Below are 21,338 nucleotides of genomic sequence, written 5' to 3'. Positions count from 1 at the left end.
ATCTCATCCATCAGCCATCTTTGTTTTAACATCTCCTCGGCTAGTTGGGCAACTAAGCAGGGGTAACAACTGCTGATGGACTGGACCATTGCCTCAAGTGGTTTTAATTCCATTTTCTCTTTCTTTTGTTTGTATGGCGCAGAGCTATTCCTACAGGAGGCTGCCTGGTGAGTGAAATCAGGGGATCTCAGAGGAAACTTTTTTTACAAGACTGCCATCTACTGCCTCTTCTTAACCCCTTCTAGGAGCAGAGAAAGAAGAGAAATCCATCCTCTTACCAGGCCTGGGGAAGATACCAAATAAGGAAATCGGACTATTCTCTCCGACATCCTGTGATAACAACCACTGCTGATATCTTAAGTTCTAAGTCATTTCCAACCCTGACGTCCTATGAATTTATTATTCTTTAATGACTCAAATGGATGTGCTTTTCAGTTGTTTATTCTCTGGAGGTGGATGCGAAATATTGAGAATGGAAGCCCAAAAAAGAGTTAGGAGAGTAAAGGGAGGAGGCGCAGATTCAGAGATCATTAGAGCCCTAAACCCCCAGCCATTGTGTTGCCAGTATTTTTCTCCTTGTTGTAGTAGAGAGTGGAACAGATAGGAGGGGAGGAGGGGATATTTGCCCTGAAATGGGAGGCCAAGAAGCCCTCGTCCTGCGGGAAAGGTATTCATGGCCAGAAAGATCATCATAGGTCGCAGTAGCAGCAGGGGACCCTTGGAAAAAAGCAGCAGGACCTGGATGGTCACTGGAGAGACTCTTCTAACCATCAGGTGGTCTATCTTATAAAGGAAACAGGGGTGGCTGGGTAGCTCAGTGGATTGAGAGCCAGGCCTAGAGACAGGAGGTCCTGGGTTCAAATCTGGCCTCAGACACTTCCCAGCTGTGTGACCCTGGGCAAGTCACTTGACCCCCATTGCCCACCCTTACCACTCTTCCACCTCGGAGCCAATACACAGAAGTTAAGGGTTTAAAAATGTAAAAAGAAAAATAATAAAGGAAACGGGCCCCAAAGGTTTGTATGCCAAGTTTCTGGACTTCAAGTTCCTGCTTCCTTTTCTGAGGAGAGATTAGAGACTAGAGCTCCTGAGAATGGACTTCCCTGACCTCTACATGGTAGCAGCTTGGACATTGGTAGCATTCCTGAAGGAATCCATGGAAGAGGTAATCCTATGCTTACATATAGCTTGAGAGTTCCTAAAAGCCTGCTTTTCCAGCCTTGAAGATTCCTTCCTACTCAAGGCCCAATTTAAGAGTTTTATGTTTGAGACCAAGCCCAAAGTTGCTTTCGTGGCCATTGGAACAAATTGTTCTCATCTACCCATCCTGCCAGAGACATCTTCGTGTGCTCCGTGTCCCCTGAACTCACCAAAGAGTTGAAGGCCTGTGGGTTACCCCCAACCAGGTTTTAGCTCTTTGCTGAGACAGCTGTGGCTGCCACACACATGACAACCTCTTGGAGCCACAGGTGAGAGCTGAGTGGCAGGTGGACACCAAAGGTGGATGAGCAGCCCTGAAAAAGGATCAGCAAACCTGCCCACCAAAGGTTCTGGTCCTCCTTGAAAACCTCTGTGCCAGGAGCAAGTAGGAGGCCAATATTGCTAGAACATGGGAGTAAAGGGTATAACCCGAGTCTCAAGGCCCATTGATATACAGCTGGCAGTCTCTTCTCATGTTGGTTTCTTTCCAGTCTTTTCCGTCAACATTCTGAAGTGAGCTTGGCATCTTCTTTTTAAAAAAAATTTTGTTTTATTTTAATAACAGATTTCCACACAAGTTTTCCCAAGTTATATGGATCAAACTTATCTCCCTCCCTCCCTCCCTCCCTCCCTCCCTTCTCTTCCCCTTCCTGGTGCTGGCAGGAGATTTGATCTGGGTTATACATATATTATCATGCAAAACATATTTCTGTATTGTTCAGTTTTGTCATCAAATAATTTTATAAAACCAAAACTCTAAAACATAAGACCAAGTAAACAAGGAAAAATCATGTGCTTTCATCTGCATCCTGACCCCAACAGTTCTTTCTCTGGAGATAGATAGCATCCCCTGTCAGAAGTCCCTCAGAATTGTCCTGGATCATTGCATTGCTGAGAGGAGCCAAATCTTTCACAGCTGAACATTCCACAATGTTTCACTTTCTGTGTACCATGTTCTCCTGGTTCTGCTCATTTCACTCTGCATCAGTTCATGGAAGTCTTTTCAGCTCTTTCTGAAATCCTCCTGTTCATCATTCCTTACAGCACAATAGTGTTCCATCACCATCATATACCACGATTTGTTCAGCTATTCCCCAATCGAGGGGCATCCTTTTAGATTCCAATTCTTTGAGCTTGGCATCTTCTATTCTCTCAAAGTTAGAAGTCAGAAGTGCTCAAAGCCTCAAGATGTTAAAGAGACTCAAAGCCACTGGAGAAAACTTGAATCAGGTCCAGGGGCTTCAAGAGGCTCAGAATAGAGACTGACAAGCCTGGAATTCTCTCCCGCCCCCCTTTTCTTCCCAATTCTCCTCAGGCCCTCACACAGGTGCAAGGCATTGATCTCCACCAATGAGGAGAAAGTCTCAGATCAATACGCCTTGGGACTGTGGTTAGAAAAGACTGAAAAGATAGGAAAGGCATAGCTAGTGAAGGGCTTTTTCAGAGTCAGAGGATTCATATTCAGTCCTGGAGGGAATAGGGAACCATTATAATTTATTAAGGATTAAGTATATTATAGTCAGCCCTGCCCTTTAGGAAAATCTCCTGAGTGGAAGACGAACTGGAGTGGGGAGTCTTGAGGCAGGCCAACCAGAAGGCTGTTTCAGCAGTCCAGGATCGAGGTGATGAGGACCAGAGCTAGGGTAATGGCTCTATGAGTGTTGAAAAGGGAACCAATATAAGAGATACTCTGAAGGTACTAAGGACAAGACTGAGCAGCATACTGGATCTGTAGGCCAAGTGTAGGTGAGGAATCTCATTTGATCTTCACAGTAACCCTAGGAGGGAAGTGCTATAGTAAAAGTCCTCATTTTACAGAGGAAGAAACTGAGGCAAGCAGAGATTGTGACTTGCCCAGGGTCCTATAGTTATCAGATGCTGAATCTGAGTCTGAGATCTTCCTGATCCTACACCTGGAGCTCTATTCACCATGCCACTTAGAGGGTGGATCTCTCAACAATAATAATGGAAACTAGAATGAGAGGAGGCAAGGAAGGAAAAATGAGTTCTGTTTTGGACATGAATTTGAGCTGTCCGATGGTTAGTTAGTGATGTGAGACTCAAGAGTGGGAGAGAGGTTAGGCTCAATCAATAAATCTAAGCTCCATCTTCCAAAAAAATGAAAAGTGAACCTATGGGAGTTAAGATCAGCAAGGGAGATAGTAAAGAGGAAGAAGAGGGACCAGGGTGGAGCCTGGGGAGACACCCACAGTGACTTGGTTTGATCTGGGAACAGAACCAGCAAGAGAGACTGAGGAATGGTCACATCTAGCTAGGAGGAGGACCAGACGGTGCAATGTCACAAAAAACTAGAAAGAAGAAGGTATCCAGAAGAGAATAATCAAGTGTCAAAGGTTGCTGAGAGGTTAAGAAGGATGAAGATTGAGAAAAGGCCAGGAGACAGTCCTTGAAGATGGAAGAGGATCACCAGCGTGTAGCCCCTAGCAGAATATCAGAGTCATATCATCATGGGGTGGGGATAAAGGGATCTGACTTGCCACCCTTCTACATTAAATTCCACAAAATTTGAAGCTTAATTACAAATAACCTAACAGATGATCATTAACTCGAGTAGAAGTAGAAACAAAATCACAATTCAGATTTGCTAATCTCCCATCCTTGCAGAAGAGAGGTGCGAGTTGTATGTTTTACTGTCCTTAATATTGAAGGATGAGCAAAAGAACTTGCAGAGGATAAATTTCGGTTCAGTACAAGGGAAAACTTCCTCACAATTTGAGCTGGCATAAGATGGAATGCTAGTAAGGAGTGGGTTCTCCACCATTGGAGGTCTTCCTACAAAGGCGGGATGGCTACTTGTCAAGGCTGTTGGAAGAAGGTTGCTGCTCAGACACGGGTTGGGCTAGATGACTTCTGAGCATCGCTCCAACTCAGAGATCCTAGGAGGAATTACAGGACCCTGAAAAAGTTCTTTCTTCCCACAAATGTCTCAAAACCCACTAGGATTTGCATCATACTTCTCCTTTCTGACGGCGTAAGCTCCTTCTCTTTGTATTCCAGTGCTGAGAAGCAATCAAATTTTTGGTGAATCAAATTGAACTGCAATTTGTGGGCATATGACCAAGAGAGATGCTACTCACAGAGCTGTTAAGTCAGGTACAGGAATGGTGATGGGCAGCTCCTTTATTTTATAATTTCATTATAAATTTCATATTTTTTTTAAACCCTTACCTTCTTAGAATCAATACTGTGTGTTGGTTCCAAGGCAGAAGAGTGGTAAGAGCTAGGCAATGGGGGTTAAGAGACTTGCCCAGGGTCATATAGCTAGGAAGTGTCTGAGACCAGATTTAAACCCAGGACCCCCCTCTCTAGGCCTGGCTCTTCATCCACTAAGCCCCCCAGATGCCCCCAATTTCATATTTCCTAATTGCCATACGACAGCAGAGAGAGTAAATGGCAAGCTTGTTTCTATTCCTATTCCTAAAGCTTTCTCTTTTATGTGGCTGTTTCCAAGTAACTGGAATAAACAGCCATCCTTAGCCCAGTTTAATGGTCAACCAGATCCCTTTTGATGCCCAAACACAACCCTGGACTTCACTGCCTGCTGGTCTAAGCTTGACAAGGGCCATCCGCAACCAGGAAATAAGTTCTCCCCCACCTTGTATTTCCTCTGGCACTGGTGAGCTTCCAAAAAATAGTGACACAAACGGTTCCCATACTGTCCAGGGCGCTTAGGAAGGAAACGTTCCCACCCAGGAACCTCAGTGGGAAGCCACCGAATCCCAGGCCTGCCACGAAAAGCCTCGGACTCGGCATGATAGCCGAGGGACTCGCTCCGACAAGTGCCGAGGAAAAGGCCTTTTGTGGATGGGTTCCTGGGATGCAGGTGGTGCGAGGGCACCCTCGGGCAGGGGCAGAGGAGGCTGCGCTGTGAAGCTTCTGCCGGGGCGCACCGGCCTCCTGTTCTTTGCCTCTTCGGGCCTGGGAGTTGGGGCTGTGGAGGGTGAAGGACACCCACCCTGCCCTGCTCTGAGGGTTCAAATGACAAATACTCGAAGGAAACCCTGGGGGGTCATTTTACTTTTCTCCCCGAGAACCTACTGGGATGGGCCTTTGGGGAGAACATTAAGGCCTTTTGCCGGGAGATATCGGGGTCTAAGGCAGATTTGCTTTCCATTTTAACTTAGTCTCCCCTTCCCCACTGAAATAGCCAATGCCTGGGGGCAGCCAAGGCCGCACAGAGGAGACAGGAGAGGACCGGCCTAGATGTTGATTTGAATCTGGCCTCAAACACTTCCTACATGGGTGAACCTGGTCGAGTCACTTAACCTGCTTTGCCTGGCCCTTCCTACTCTTCTTAAAACTGATTTTGAAGATAAATTTAAAAAAACAACAGTTATTGCCTTGTTGGGGTACGAGTCCTGCCATGCGCCCAAACTTTCCAGTTACCCAGGAGAAGGGGCCACGGCTTGAGGTTTAATCCTCATAAAGGGTCTGCCAGGCCCCCCCTAAAATCCGAGGCTGGGGAGGGGGGAAGGTGGGGCTAGCGTGTAGGTTGGGTTTTGTAATCCATCTTAGAACAGCCAGCTTGAACCCTGGGCCTCTGCAGGGAAGCAGGAGCGGCCCAGGTGGCCCAGAGGCACCTGGTCAGAAGCGGACAGCCAGCGGCCTCTGGGAGGCACACGGAGGGCCTGGGCCTCCCCTCCACTTCTGGGGGCACCGCAGGAAGAGGGGACTTGGGAGTCTGAACGGGAACAAGAGGAAGGCGAGCTTTCTGAGCGGCTGGGAAAGGGGGAACCACCACCCCGGACCCATGAGGAACTCGGGTACTCTGAACTGCTTTGCGGCAGCTTTTCAGAGGGAGAATTCCCGAGTGCTATTTCCCAAGCCATATGTGACAATCACAATTTCTCATTTATTTTCTTCCCAGAGGAATTTGCAGTTTTGATCTATTTATCCAAATAAACACCCTGGTGGAATCTGTTTCGGTGGAGGAGGGGGTGGGAGCTTCCCACGGGGCCTCGGTGTACCCGGGGAACCCTGAATGCCGGGCTTCCTCCCGGGCCTCCTGTCTCTGCCTCTGGGCTGCACTGTAAGGGTGCCATCCAGTGCCTCGGGCTGTGGGTCCAAAAGACCAGTGGGGGGAAGAAGACCCCTGGAAAAGCCCAAAACTCCCCCCTTTCCACGTGCAGGGCCTCTCCCTCTCCCCCTGGGCCTGTTTACTCCCTTTCTCACCACCAGAGCTGGACCCGGCAGCTCCATTCAGCCTTCACTCAAAGCCCTTCCTGGCCCCTTCCTGGGAGAGGCTGGAAGAAACACTGGCCGGAAGGCAGGCACTTTATCTGAAGTTCTGGAACAAATCTGCCTTTAGACATCCTGAAGTCCACCCCCGAGAGCCGCTGAGCTGCCCGTCAGGCCCAGGCCCCAAGAGCTGCCCTCCTGCCTGTCCTCCCGGGGTCTCTGGCTCCTGGCCATCGTGGCTGCGGCCCTCACTCTTTGAGGCCTTCCCCAGCGGACCGCCAGCCCCGTCCCCCACCAGGCTCACATACACAGGCCTGGAGAACGGCCTGAAGCCAAAAAAAAAAAAAAAAAAAAAAGCCGGCTCCCCATTTCCTCTGTCCTAAGGCCTTCCCCACCCCCCCTTCTCTCTGCTGCTCCCATGCAGGGGGGAAAGCCGTGAAGCCGCCCACCAGACGCCCAAGCTGTAGCCTCAGAAAGCCCACCTCGATGGCTCGGCAATCCTTTTATTCTTAAAGGCTGTCTCCTTTTGCACACGGAGGGACGGCCTGGTGGGAGTTTGGGCACTGAGGGAAGCCCTGCGGGGGAAGGCGGAAGCCTAGGAAGGAGGATGGAACAAAGGAGGAAACTGGGCTCAGGGTCAGGCCCTGGCGGTACCTCTGTGACCTGGGGCAAGTCACTCCACCTTTCTCGGGGGGCCATTCCTCCTGGCTCTCGGTGCTATGAGGGGGGGCCAGGAAAAAACTCAGCCGCAGGGACGAGGGACGTCCACGGTGCTCACCACACCGCGCGGGTCCTGTTCTGAGATCTCTGGGCCCTTGTCTCTAGGCCCAGAGAGGCAGACACACGGCCAGGCTGGGCTCCTTGGCCCACAGCGGAGCCTCCTGTCAGAGGAAGGCCGGGCCTCACAGGGGCTCTCAAGCCTCATCCTGCGCCAAATGCTCTGGGCCTAAATGGGCGCAGGCTTGCTGGGGAGGCAGGAAGCTGGGAGGCCGCTGGCTCTCAGCCCCCTGGGCACTGGCTCGATTTATAATCAATTAGGAAACAGATGGAAGGGGCTGAAGAAACCAAAACCAAGAGTAAGAAAAATACTACTGAAAAAGAAATATAAAAACTGAACCTGGGGGCAGAAGGGCGGGGATGGCAAGGTCTGGGGAAGAAAAGGCTCGGGGACTCGGCGGCAGAGCTGCCTGGCAGAGGCCCGGGGGCACTCCTGAGCCCCGGCCTTCCCCGTAGTACTGAGTACTACCAAAATCAAGGGAAAAAACTAAAGCTAAAATGAACTCTTCTTACTTAATATGGTATTTAAAAGAGGTCATCAAATTATAGTCCTCTTCCAAATCCAGGACGGTTTCTATGATATTCTGGTCATCAAAAGTTGGCTTTAGGCAGCTTGCTTCCGCTTCCGTGGCCTTGTGTGGGCTCTCGTCCATGAAGAGGGCCAGGACTTCCTCTTTAAAGGGGGAATCTTCAGAGCGACTGCAAACACGGTTTAACTCATTTTCAAATTCTAGCTTTCCAGCCAATTCTTCAATAGTTCGAATGCTTGTATGGTCTTAAAAATAAGAAAATCCATATTCAAACGTGTACACTAGGCATTCAGAAATGTTTCATGGGCAACTAAGAGCTCTGCGTGCTTTGGATCATCTAGTGAGAGGGCGAGCTAGGCCCCGCCATCCTTGCCCCGGGCTTCCATCTTTAACTCAAATTCTTTAGTCATCACAGTCAGCATCAAAGTCAACGGGCCTTCCTTACCTTGGCCAAGAAAAAGGGCCCACGGGGGACCGTGTCAGCTCTGAGTCAGTGGGATCCATTTTCATGGATTTCTATCGACTGAACAGGCTACACTGGAGAAAAAGCAGCAGCCATTTGTTTGTGAACTGGAGGGACGGGGAGGAGACAGGCCCAGGGACGTCCCTGAGCCCCAGATGTTCTGGTCCTCCTTTCTAGCCCCTCTGCAGGCCTCTCTCCCCACCCTTGGCCCAGCTGCCTCCCCAGGGCAGAATTCAGGCTCCACAATGGCGCCGCCACAAACATTCCTGAACCCCTGCTTGGTGGCTTTGCGGGATGACAAGATTTAGTTAGAAGGAAGCTCAGAGATGGATCGTCTCTTCTCATGGGGACTTGCACCTGCAATCCCAGGCACACGAGGGGACAGACAAGATTCTTCCCCAAAAGAAGGTGCTCCGAGAGGGGGAAGTCTGAGGAATGCTGAGCTAATCCAGCTCTGGGAAGTGAACTGGTGTCGAATCAAAGATGGCTAGAGTGCCTACAGATGAGCAAACTAAATTCTAGAGTTTATTTGAGATATTTTTTATCTTTGTATGTGAAGCACGGTGCCTTGTACAAAGGAAGCACTTAACGTTTGCTGGAGTCTACGGTCCAGGTTACACAGGCAGGACGTATCAGGCCCAGGATTCGAACCCAGTTCTTTAGCTCTAGAGCCAGCCAGTCCTCTTTCCACTATGTCATACTTAGTTTTTCCAACCCATTGTTACACAGGTCAGCAGAAAAGGTGGGCTTTGAACCTAGATCCTTTCTCTCCAAAGCACCAGACTGTACAGACCCCCAAGTGTTCTCCGCAGGCTCATAAGATAGGAAACACTAATGTCACCCTCCTTTCTCAAATTAAGATCACCTTCCTTTTGAAGAAGGATACTTGGTTCATAGGATACGGTTCAGTTTGGAATCAGAGGACCTAGATTCAAATTCTGACTCTGTCACTAATAACTGTGACTGTGGACAAGTCACTCAACATCTCTGACTTGGGGCTTCAGGTCCCCAACTGCATAGTGGGGCGAGAAAGTGGACGAGATGGCAGCAAGGAGGTGCCCGTGGGAGGAGGGGAAGAGGCTTCCTGGCACCTGGGGCAGAGTGTGAGGGCAGCAGCACGGGGCGAGAAGAGAGCCTGCCACGTGGAGCCGAAGGCCCGGCCCCTGCCCTGCCGCTCTGCTCCCCGGGCCGGCCCCTGCCACTCTCAGAGCCTTCCTTGCGCAGCTGTCAAAGGATCGTTGGGTCCCTTTTAGCTTTCAATTTCTTGGCTCTCAGGTCCTCCCCAGGGTCAGGCCACAACTAAGGATGGGACCAAGAGGAATCCCAGGTGCTGGGAGGTTCCCATAGCTTGCTGGTCTCGTGCATGTTTGTGGGAGGAGAAACCCAGTGCTGACCTTTCAGAACCGAACATTTGTCATCTCTACCAAACCTTTTTTTGAAACTTCCCTTCCATTTTAGAATCAAGGCTGTGTGTGGCTCCAAGGCAGAAGAGGAGTAAGGGCTAGGCAATGGGGGTCAAGTGACTTGCCCAGGGTCACACAGCTGGGAAGTGTCTGAGGTCAAATTTGAACCTACGACCTCCCGTCTCTAGGCCTGACTCTCAACCCACTGAGCCACCCAGATGCCCCCCACCTTTTTTTGAAGTAAAAAGTTTTATCTCCTTTAACCTATCCTCTACAGGCTACCAGCACAGTCTTCTGAAAGTGTATCCTGGGTCATGTCCTTCCCTTCATTAAAAACCATCAGCCAGTCAGTCAGTCAACAAGCATTTATTAATCAGTGATTCTCCACCATCTACAACACGAAGGCCAAATGTGAGCCTGGCACCAGAGCCCCCTCTCCAGCCTCAGAAACTCTCTCCTCCTCCTCCCTTTCCCCGGGTCACACTCGCCTGCCCGTCTCTTGCCCAGTTCCCCATCTCCCCCCACTGCAATGTTGGCCTGTCCTTCCAAAGTCACCCAACACATCCTTCCTTGGGCGCCCCGTCGCCCTCTCCCCCGCCATCTCTCGTGCTCCCCAGGGCCTATCTCCAGTCCTCCCATTAAAGCCAGCCCCAGCACCCTTCCTGACCCCCGCCGTGGCTCCTAGGCCGGCGGCTGCCTGCTCTGGACAGCCAGACACTCACCGATCATGTCGAGCAGATCTTTGGTGATTTCTTGGTTGGAATTGTTGAGAGGAACGTTGGCCTCCACCTTCAGGTATCTATCCACATCTTTCCTGTTCCCCGGAAGGGGAGGGGAGGGCAAAAAGGGGATATTTTAGGTTCTTGTTCAGTAACGTCCAGAGGGGGGTGACCGGAGCTACCAAAGAGGGCCGAAGCAAACCTTCTGGGGATCTTAAATGGTCAGCGAGGCTCTCCACAGAAGCAAGCCTGGGTAAATCAATCAAAGGAGGGAAAGCATCGGGAAAGGCCAGTCGGCGTCACAGGCGTTGGCCTGCTTGTAGGAAAGCGAGTCTGGATTCATCCCAAGTCCGGCAGTGAGGTGGTGCAGGCGCCGAGTGCAGAATAAAGTCTCTCCGGTCCTGCGGGCACCAGAGAGACTTTGGGGTCTGCAGAAAACACAGGTGTGGGTGGCCAAGGTGGGCCTAGCAGGAGCCGGACACTGCCCTGAAGAACAGCCCAGACGCAGGAAGTTTGGGAGAAATATAGGCCTTGCGGAGCCACTTTCTAAGCTTTTTGTTTCTGGCTACTCACCACCCCTCTGGGTAGTCAGGCTTTCACAGCAGATCAATTTCTAGGATCCTTGAATAGCAAATTCAGTTCAATTCAACAAATATTTATTATTTGCCTGCTCTGGACAAGACCCTGGGCAAGGCTGGGGCTACAAAGGCAAAACAGTGAAACCATCCTGGCCTTCCAACTCCTCCTAAATGAGCAGAGCCAGCTTGAGGAAGCTTTGCTCTTTCTTTTTTCCCTGAATAGTCTGTAGAGATAAGACTAAATGGTTTGGTCTTGGTTACATACATCCACACACTTTCCAGCCTCTGCCTTTGGAGATTCCCGAGGCTCTAAGGCATTCACTCTGTGTGTTTAAAAGAAATAGTGTCCGTTATGAAAAAATCACTCAAACTTACTTTTTTTTTTTAAGACTAGGTGGGGGAGGAGGGCAGCTGGGTAGCTCAGTGGATGGAAAGCCAGGCCTGGAGATGGGAGGTCTTAGGTTCAAATCTGGCCTCAGACACTTCCCAGCTGTGTGACCCTGGGCAAGTCACCACTCTTCTGCCTTGGAACCAAATCACGGGATTGTATCTCATGGTCCACTCCCCATACTAATAGACACAGAAGTTCTAAACTGCTCTGGCTTGCCCTCCCCGGCAGTGTGGACACCGGATCAGCACATCCCACTGCAGAACCGAGCTCTTAAAACTCAAGAGATCTGCCCTCCTCGGAGCCCCCAACAGTTGGCATCACAGGCCTGTGCCACAACATCCACCCACCCTTTCTTCCAGGAATAAGAAACATCTTAAAATGTAATGGTTAAAAGAGTGACTTAAAAATCACCTTAAGCTTTCTTTTCTCCAACTTTCCCCGTCTCCAGTGGCTCTCAGAAACTGCCTTTCAGGTACGAAAATCGAGGAATGTATTAACACATTTTCCTTGCTGGTCAAAGGCTTTCTTTTTGGGCATAAAGTATGTGGCTTCACATTTACTGGGATATGGTTTGGCACAAAGACAGGGTTCTCATTTTCAGGAGCGCAGGAAACGGGCGCAAACTGACCCACGTAGGACGTGGCCGAAGGATATCTCCTGCAAAGAAGTTTATTCATCTGAATAGTGAAGGAAGAAGGCGATGTGTCCAAGTCTGGTTTTTGCTGACTCGGGCACTCCTGAGAATGGCTAATGCCTTCGAAAGCACGGTCAATGGCGGCCGTCAGCTCCTTTCTGCATCTTCTTAGCTTTTCAGACATTTCACCTAAAAATAGCCAGGGTGTCAAAAACAGAATACAGCCAAAGGAAAGAAATCCTTATCAAACAGTGTCCCAGCCGCCCTCGGCCCTCTCCTGGAAGCCTGGGGTTGGGGTTGGGGTGGCATCCACTTACCTGCGTCTCCCTGAGCACCCACTCTATGCTGCCCCCAGGGTTCTTCACCACTGCCTGCAGATATGATTTATGGCACCAAGAAGGTGCCTCAACGCTTCTCTGTTCAAGGCTGAGGCCTCGGATACATGATGTCATTATCTGATCCCAGCCAAATCGGGCCTCCCCCGCCCCCCCAGGTTGAGTGACCTTCTCAAGTCACACGGGTTCTAAGCAGGAGGGCCGGGACTGGAACCCAGGCCCGCTTACCCCCAATCCAGTCTCTCCCCCCCCACCCTCCTTTTAGGTCTTGAAGATTTTTTTCTTCCCTCTAACGTCCTGAGAAGCAGAACACTTTTATTCTTCAGTTGTCAGCTAACAAGGCAGAAGATGTGCTTACAATCTGGAACTGCCCTGATGGCTGCCACCTAATCAAACCTCCTCATTTTACAGATGAGGAAAGGAAGCCTCCTCTGGGGAACACGCAGCAGGGCTGGAGTTCAAACGAGGCCCTTGGACTCCAAACTCCTTCTTTCCCTGTCCCAGAGCTTCTCAAATCCTGCCTCCAAAATTTACTAGCTGTGTGATTGTGGGCCAGTTACTGACCTCCTCACAGTCTCAAATTTTCTCATCTGTAAAATGGTTATAATAATATTTCCTTGAAATATAAACAAATAATAGCTCTAAACACAAGGTGAAGACTTTTTTCTCTGATGTCATTTTACAGTGTTGCTGTGAACTATTTGGCAAACACGAAAGCTCTATATGAATGTGGATTATTATTCTGACCATAATTCACAACTAGTTGAAAGAAAGGCCTTTCAGAAATGGAACACTGACTCGGCAGGGGCAAGGTATAATGAAATCTCTTGAGGATCCTTCCTCCAAAGAATGCAGTCCTGGACTTGAAGTCAGAATGACCTGAGTTTAAATCTAATCTCAAGACGCTTATTAGCTGTTATCCTGGGCAAGTCATTTAACCTGTCTGCCTTAGTTTCTCTGTAAAACGGAGAGGATAACAATGGCACCCAAAATGCTGGGAAAATAAAATGAGGTAATATTTGTAAAGTACTGTGCAAATCTTAAAGGACTATATAAATCCTAGCTATTAACTATTATTTTCTTCTTCAGTGATTTCTCTAACATAGATCTCTAGGATCCATTCAGATCCAGGCACACTGAGTTGTTCTGAAGAGTTTTCAAATTTGTAAATTTCCCCAGCAAAGTTTTCATTATAAACAGAAGACAAAACCTTCCTTAGACCAAAGAAATAAATCTTTGCCCTAGAGCAAATGAAATTCATTGCCTTTGAAATCATACCATCTGCATTTCCACTCACCAATAAACTGAGTGTTGCTGGGTCCTAATATACAATAATCCCTTCCAGCATTCCCATCACAGCAATGTTATATCTAGTACCCCGTCAACCATGCCAAGAATCAGATGATCAGATGCTGTAAGGGATCTAGCATTTAGAAAGGGAGAGGGGAAGCTAGGTGGCACAGTGGATGGAGAGCCAAGCCTAGAGACAGAAGGTCCTAGGTTCAAATCTGAACTCAGAGACCCTGGACAAGTTACTTGACCCCCACTGCCTAGCCCTTACAGCTCTTCTGCCTTAGAGCCAATACACATTATTGTGGGAAGGTGAGGTAAGGTAAGGTAAGGGGGAGAGAGAGAGAGAGAGAGAGACAGACAGAGATTGAAATTTGGGGAAAGAATTCTCAAACTATTTTTCAAAGTAAAAAAATCCAGGGGCCAAAAGTACCTTTTCTCATAAATAATCTTTCCTTAAGCCTCTCATTCCCCTTACCTTTTCCTTTTCAGTAAATTCTCTCTTACTGACTCAGTCACAAAATCTCAGAGATAACCTTAGAGATGGTCTAATCCAGCCAATGCTGGAAAAAAAATCACATTCATAGCTTTCCTAACAAGTAGTTCCCCACCCCCATTACCATCTAATCAGTTGGCAGGAAAGACTAGTCATTTCTCTTCTCCTTATATCTTTTTTACAGCTAGTTCCTTCTCTCCACCCTTATTGCAACCCTAATTCAGGGCCTCATCTCTTCTTGCTCAAATTGTAGCCTTCTGTGCTTCCTGCCTCTGAATCTGGTATTCCACATCCTTCAAAATCTGGCTCTTACTCCTACAACCTCAGATTGATTATATTACATATATTCTCAAGGCCAGCCAGACTTGGCCTACTGAATCCCTTTCTCATCCTGCTTTCTGGAGGCTCCCCATGATTGGACTAATACTGCCCCCCTCTCCACCATGTTATCTTTTGAAATCCAAATCAGGAACTACTTGCATAAAGCCTTCCCTGTTGCCTCCTCTGTCTCCTAAAAGTGATCTTTCCTCAAATTTCTGAAAGCTTCAACAGATCCTCTTCATAAATCTTATTTTTTCCTCAGATCAGTTAATTGTAGAGGCTGGATCCCCTTAGACTGGAAATGCCTGGGAAGCAGGACTCCTGTTTCAAGCATCTTTGTCTCCTCATCACCCACCATTCAGTTAACTAAGCATTTATTAAGTAATTACTACGTGATAGACATCATTGCTAATCGCCAGGGAGCCAAAGAAAGGCAACTGGCTCTGCTCTCAAAGAGCTCCCTGACGGAGGAGACAACGTACAAAAAAGTTATATACGTGGTGCCCTGGGCAGAAAGAGGACCTACTATTTGTGGAATTAAACTAAGTGTGGAATTCTCTAACCAGACTGAGGGAGGGGGAATGGAGAGGGGTACCCAGGCAGGTTCTGGCGCTGGTAAACGAATCCTGCTTTCTAGGAGCACAACGGGCTGCCCTGGCTGACTGGGGACACATGCCTTAGGGATAGCCTAAGGCCATCTCTAGGCGGAGGGCTCCCAGGCCCATGCCACCGACTCTCGTCTCTTTCTGGATGTCCCAAATGCATCTCGCACGCAGCATGTCTAATTCAAACCGCTACGAACTCTTTTCCTCCCCACACCCCTTAGCCTGCGGAGGATCCCCATTATGATCAGGACATCCTTCCTCCCGCGGACCCAGGGAGGACCCCTCCCTCTCATAGTGAATGAAAATCTCGGGCCATCTGTGCACACGCCGAGACCCCCGGTCTAGCTGAACGCAGAGCGTCAATCCCCTGGGCCCAGCATCCTCTGACCGCCGAGCAGGGCGGCGGTGGAAGGCGCTCCCGCTGCCGAGAGATAGCAGGGCCTGGACGGGGGGAAGGAGGATGCCGCCTACCCTCGACAGCAGCTAGATTGGAGGGAGGAGGTGAGGGATGAAGACCCACGGGCCCTGAACAGCCCCCCATCCCGGGCAACAGGGGTGCAGGGCACCGGACACCTACGTCCGAGCACACCTAACATGGTCCGTCTGAGGGACAGCCCCGCCCCCCAGTGCAGGGACCAACACTGAGAGACTCGTCGGGGCTCCGGAGCCACGACTCCCGCCACAACAGCCCCCCTCCCCCGCACTCACCCGCACTGCCCCACCCTGCCCGGGCAGCTCGCGCGCGCCCCCGGCTGCAACGGCCACCGCCCCCACGTCGCCTCTGTGCGCGTGCGCGAGACTGCGCGCGAACTGGGTGCGCCCCCTGGGCCCGCCCCGGCCCCAGCACAGGACGCCACGCTGGCTTAGTGCAAACCATTCGCTTTATTCTTTCTAGCATTAAAAACCCAGTGTTGGAGGCGGGCAGCCTGGTCCTGAGGGGTCTCGAGCTGCCAGAGACCCCGGCCCAGCCGAGGCAGGAAGGGAAGGGCTCCGGCCGCCCCCCTGGCTACATTGTGTTCCATTAGGATTCAGGGCCCTGAGGAGAAAGCTCATTTGTTTCACCACCGTGGCGCGGTCACATTGCCAATTTCACTGGAAGAACAACAGGCCGTGGGGCATTTCCTTTACAGCGAAATGGCCCAGTAACGGCAGAGGCATGTTTTGTTTTGGACTTGGCCATGGCTGCGGGGCAGGCAGGTGGGATCAGCGGGCTCAAGGCGGGGCAGCCCACTCCTGAACACGGGGAATGTGGTCTACAATGCAAATACACCAAAAGCAATCGTGAGCTAAATAAACTACAATTTCAGTGCTTTGAAATAGTGAATGAAGGGTTGGAGACAAGGTCTTGGGCAAAGCTTGCTGGTTATTGGGAAGAGGAAGGTTTCATCTACCACCAGGGAGCCAATCACAGCTCACCAGGAAAATACACATTTGCAGGCCACCTTCCATTTATTAGGTGGGAAGTGTCAAAGGCCTAGAGGTAAGAGCAGGCTCTAGTTATCTAGCAAGTAGGATCAGGATTGGTCCACATTCATCTTACTCTACAACAGCAGAAAACCAAATTCATTCCCTGGGCATAGGTTCTTTTTATAGTTTTTATCCAGGGGACCAGCTCCTGATCTGGCATAGTTGGGGGAAAAGGCAGCCAGGGCCAGAACTAGTGATGTCAGCAGACAAAAGCCAAAATGGGCAGTCCTAGGCACAAGAACAAGGCAGTGGCATTGGGTAGGGGCATTTTTTTTTAAAGGGGAGGAAGGAGAAAAAAGTCTGTGAACTAGAAGTAAAGTCACATTAGGGGTTAATTTCAAGAATGCTGACAGGTTTTTGTTAGTAAAAGACAAGACCTTTGGCATTCCATTTAAAAACCTAGAAACCAGAGTCTGTGTTCAAGAAGGTATATGGTGTCTTTGCCACTAAAGGTGGAAAATAAAATGGTATCCACAGTTACTGTTTTCTGGCAGCTTCTTCAAAAAGGGTTTACTAATTGAAGTCAATGAAAAATGACAACAATGACACCAAATGGCAGGCCTGAAAATTCAGAGATCAGGGAAAGAAGACCAGAAAAGAGGAAAAGAATGCCTCAAATAATCCCAAGTTAAGAGTAAAAGGGGGAGACTTTCAGTTTATCAGAGAAAACTACTTCCCTTCCCTTCCCCTCCACACCTTTCCAAAACAGAAGAATCTGTCAGAAAGGAATAAAGTAGGGAAATAAATGTGTTTCCTGTCCCCTTCAGCTATGCAACCAGAATGGAAAGTAGATTGGCAGGGAACTAACTTTAGTTTTTACCAAATGCAGTGTTGATGCAAATGACAAGGAATTCTTAGTTGTAGGCCCTAGAGGTGAACACAGAGGAAACATTAACAAAAATTAATGTCTCCAGGGAAAGAAGACTAAGAAAACTAAGTCCCCTGCAGCCTTAAGATGGGGAGCCAGTTTTTAGCTCTAGCCAATAAAAAATCCAGCTGAATATAAGAACCAAAATGTTTCAATTCATCACTGAATACAGTAGTCATCTGCATCTAAATATATCCCACACTTGGGGAGAGGATAGGGGATTCAAATACATTTAAAATCTATACTTATTGAGAAAGCAGTTGCATTCAAGTAATTTTGTTCTGGAAATATCAGAGGCATCCAGAATCAGAAATCAAAATAAATGTTTTCTTTAAGGGAAAGGGGAGGAATTTTTCAAGTAAATCTGTGTCAAGGTATAAGTGATCAAAAAGTGCCCAATTTCACTTTGGGGGTGGGTTTCCTGTGGGAGAGGCTACAAGGGCAGCTGGCAAAGAGAAATGGAAAAGTGGAGCTCTAGGAACTCTGGAAGAGAATCTATTCTAATCAATACAGAGGGCCCACTACTGCCAACAATCATTTGTGTGCACCAAGAAGAGCTATTTCAGAGATTTTCCTGGAGAAATTTTCCTCTCCCCTCAGCAGCATGCTTTCTCATCTTTCTGCACCCCCAATTCCACTCTCCAAATCATGTGTGACTCTTCCAGCCTTGCAGCCCTTTACCCTGTTGACCCCTAGTTCTGTAGCATCACAGGTGTTTACAGAACTTTCCCACAACTTGTATTTAAAAATAATAATAATAATTCAGCCTCTCAACATAACCCTTCATGAGCAAACAGGGTCTTTTTTTTTCTCTTCTGTTCCATAAAAAAGGAATTTCCCTTATTGAATGGCAGTCTGTACATCTGGCAGCTTTTAGAGTGCAAGAGATGTTCCAGATGTGTCAAAATGGTCCTCTTTAAGGTAGTGGCCGACTTTAGGCAGTTTCAGTTGGTATCCATGCTATACAAGTCATCCTCCTCCAGCCCCTCCTGGGAGCGCTTTCCTTTCTTCCCTGCATCCGAGGGACCAGGGAAACCTGGGAGGGAGGGTGCCTTATAAAACTCATCATCCCGACGCTGGTAAAACAACACATATGCTGCTTTTGTCTGCAAAATAAGAAGAGTCAATCTGATAGGATTAATAAAGTCTGGAAAACCTCTTGACTACAGTTTTGCATGGTAGCAACTAAAGGGAATTTTTCTCCTCATTTCGTGTGTCTACAACAGATTTTTTGAATCTGTGCTGTCACTGCTCAGGATGTAAGACATCACAAGTAGAGGGATCCTCCAATCAGGTTAATTTAATGGCTCTGAGGCATAGACCCACTTTTCTTATCACAGGTACTTCTCAATTCCTCTCAAGGTGGCACCCCTAATTGATACCCTTTTTTCACAATTTTCCAGCTTTAATTCATTGATGATTGCAGGAATTTGGTGACTTGAACCCACTCAAAATTACTCACCACTATTTGATCCTCAGAGGCCAGGGATACATTACTATCATCAAAGTAATACCATTTGCCGTTTAGTTTGTTTTTTGCATATGCAGTATCTGTCAAGTTAGGCAAGAAGAGATTGACAATTACTAAAGATGGTACCTGTGCTAAATTAATCACTACAATACTTTTTCAAAAAGCATGAAATTGTTACTGAGATACACAGTCAACCAGAGTCTATGATGTAATATGAACAAATTCCAAATTTATTTATCCATGAAGATTTAGCTTCAAGTATATAAGCAAGCAATGGAGCTTGTCTGATATCTGGAAATCAATCCCACAAAGACAGGCAGTAACAAGCTATAGCCTGCACAGCATGAGCAATATTTAAGACTGGCAGGCCCCATAGGCAAGGGCCAAAAGCTCATTTTTCAGGGCAAGTAAAATAATGGTACTTCAGGATCCCACTTAAGAGATAATGATGTCTATTCTATTAACACCAGATCAGGTTCCTAAAAACTATAGTTCACAAATGAACTAAAAACATTACCTGCTATCCTTACCTCCAACTACATACCAACCAGATTAATCTTTCTAAGCTATACAGATTTGACTTAGCCTCTCTCAAACCATATCTTTCACTATATTTCTCTAAACCAACTCTCTGTGATTTAATCAAACTGCAAAATTCCTTGTTCTTTTCTGTCTCCATTCTTTTATTAATGCTGTTTTCCCTGCCTTAGATGCCCTCTCATTTCTCTATTGAATTCCTGCCAGTTCAGTATTCAACTCCTTTGTGAAGCTGAGCCTCACTTAATTACCCTAGCTGAAAGCCATCTCTCCTTCCTCTGTACTCTTACAGCATGTATTGCTGGACTTCATCTGGCACTTAGCCTAGTACTCTATCTGCTTCTGTGAAGGTGTGCAAATGAGTGGGTACACACACCCTGTTGGTACAATTTGACTATAAGGTATGGAAGGTAGAAATTATGTAATATTCATTGTAACCCACAGAACACCTATAATAGCACATGCACATAGGGAGTGTTCAATTAAAACTTGCTGAAAGAATGAAACTGAAAAATTGAGAATGACATGGAATTTGGTACTTACAGTGACCCACACCCATGGCTCCATAATGATTGGATACAGCAATGAGGTCATAGACATAAGGGCCAGCTGCTGGGTCACAGACAAACTCAGACATATGCAGGTCTCTGAACACAATCATAAGGCATCCCATAAGTATGTGAAATTACAGATAAAATTTGGTACGGTATTAGATATCTATATCTCAAGATTTCACCATATACCAAGCTTCAAATATGAAAGGTTACATCATAAACAAATTAGAAGAGTGAAGAATAAATTACCTTTCAGATTTATAGAGAAGGGAAGACTTCATGTCCAAAAAAGGGATACAGACAGAAAGAATCACAGAATAAAAAACAGGCAATTTTGACTACCAAAAAACTTTTAAATGTTTTAAACAAAAACAGTCAGTTAAAATCAGAAGGGAAACAAAGCTGGGAGGAAAAAAAACACACAAAAAAGTCCTAACTGACCAAAATGGCTGTTTGAAGGGAAGTGGATTATCCTGCTTCCATGTATATCCCTCTAATAAAATCTTGAAATTCAACTACAGTAACTTCTTCTACCAAAGAACTACACTTTAAAAAATAAGCAAGAAGCTGACAAGAAATTAGGAAAGGAGCCACTAGCAAAGCCAGTGCTACCACAAGCAAAGAAACCAGACATCTCTTTGCATAATGAGAAACGAGCCAGACATGTGTGGCCTATGTGGCTCTGTGGGAAAAGGCAGCAAGAATGTCAATCCTTGGAAAGCTTAGGGAGAAACAGCAACCAGGAGAGTATGACAGCACTCAGATTAGTCCACCATAGAGCCAAGGGCTCCAAAGTCTAAAATGTCATAGAGTGTCCTGAAGAACCACAACACTGAATCTCAAAGATCCAGAGGGGTCTAAACCCAGGAGAAAGTCAGTGCAGGAACCAAGGGGAAAATCAAGCAAGGATGATTATCTCACCCAAAAGTACAATAGGGAGTAGAGATTGTACCATGTACAAAAGCTTGAGAAATGGGTCAATCAAAAGAGATTAAAAGCAAAAAAGAAAACAAAAAACAAAAAACAAACCCAAAAACATCTTATCAAATTTTGTCTTAGAATTCCATCAAATCCAAGGCAGAAGAGCAGTAAGGGCTAGGTAGTCAGGGTAAAATGATTTACCCAGGATCACACAACTGGTGTTTTATCACTATTACAAATTATTACATTTATAGGGATTCTCAAAAAAAAAAAAAAAAGAGCAAGTAGATAACTATAAGCAGATCCTCAAAGGAAAAACTGGATTTTCTGAATGGACAATAAGAATACCTAAAAGAAATGAAGCAAAATATAAACAATGAAATACAAACTCTGGAGGAAAGAACTGGAAGAAGAAAGTGATAACTTTGTCCAAGTAACAGCCTCTCTGAAAATAAGAATAGTCCAAAGAGAAATCACTACCTCCACGAAAAGCAAAAAATATTAGAAAATAAAAATAAAAATGCTGAAAAAATACAGGAAAATATAAGATACCTGCTATCAACAAATGACTTGGAAAAC

The 21,338-nt window shown here is 47.3% G+C and overlaps 2 protein-coding genes across 3 annotated transcripts in view; both read right to left on the bottom strand.

Annotated features, from left to right (window-relative positions):
* Positions 1-6,895: 6,895 nt before the first annotated feature.
* On the bottom strand, positions 6,896-12,284 carry C1H3orf62 (chromosome 1 C3orf62 homolog). The gene is made up of 3 exons (XM_044656956.1): positions 11,672-12,284; positions 10,295-10,386; positions 6,896-7,951 (listed from the first exon to the last, which is right to left on the bottom strand). The coding sequence occupies exons 1-3, from the start codon at positions 12,076-12,078 to the stop codon at positions 7,686-7,688; spliced, it is 765 nt and encodes a 254-aa protein (XP_044512891.1). The 5' UTR covers positions 12,079-12,284; the 3' UTR covers positions 6,896-7,685.
* A 3,520-nt stretch (positions 12,285-15,804) lies between these two features.
* Positions 15,805-21,338, bottom strand: part of USP4 (ubiquitin specific peptidase 4) — a 73,783-nt gene continuing 68,249 nt past the window's right edge. For both annotated transcript variants that reach the window (XM_044678794.1, XM_044678867.1), the window contains 3 exons: positions 19,828-19,931; positions 18,739-18,827; positions 15,805-18,382 (listed from right to left, as the gene is read on the bottom strand). In XM_044678794.1, coding sequence (XP_044534729.1) covers positions 18,221-18,382; positions 18,739-18,827; positions 19,828-19,931 — 355 coding nt within the window. In that variant the 3' untranslated portion in view covers positions 15,805-18,220. The remainder of the gene's footprint in view (positions 18,383-18,738; positions 18,828-19,827; positions 19,932-21,338) is intronic.

This window comes from Gracilinanus agilis, chromosome 1 (assembly GCF_016433145.1).
Source record: "Gracilinanus agilis isolate LMUSP501 chromosome 1, AgileGrace, whole genome shotgun sequence".
Classification (NCBI taxonomy): Eukaryota; Metazoa; Chordata; class Mammalia; order Didelphimorphia; family Didelphidae; genus Gracilinanus; species Gracilinanus agilis.
This window is presented reverse-complemented; position numbering and strand designations above follow the sequence as displayed.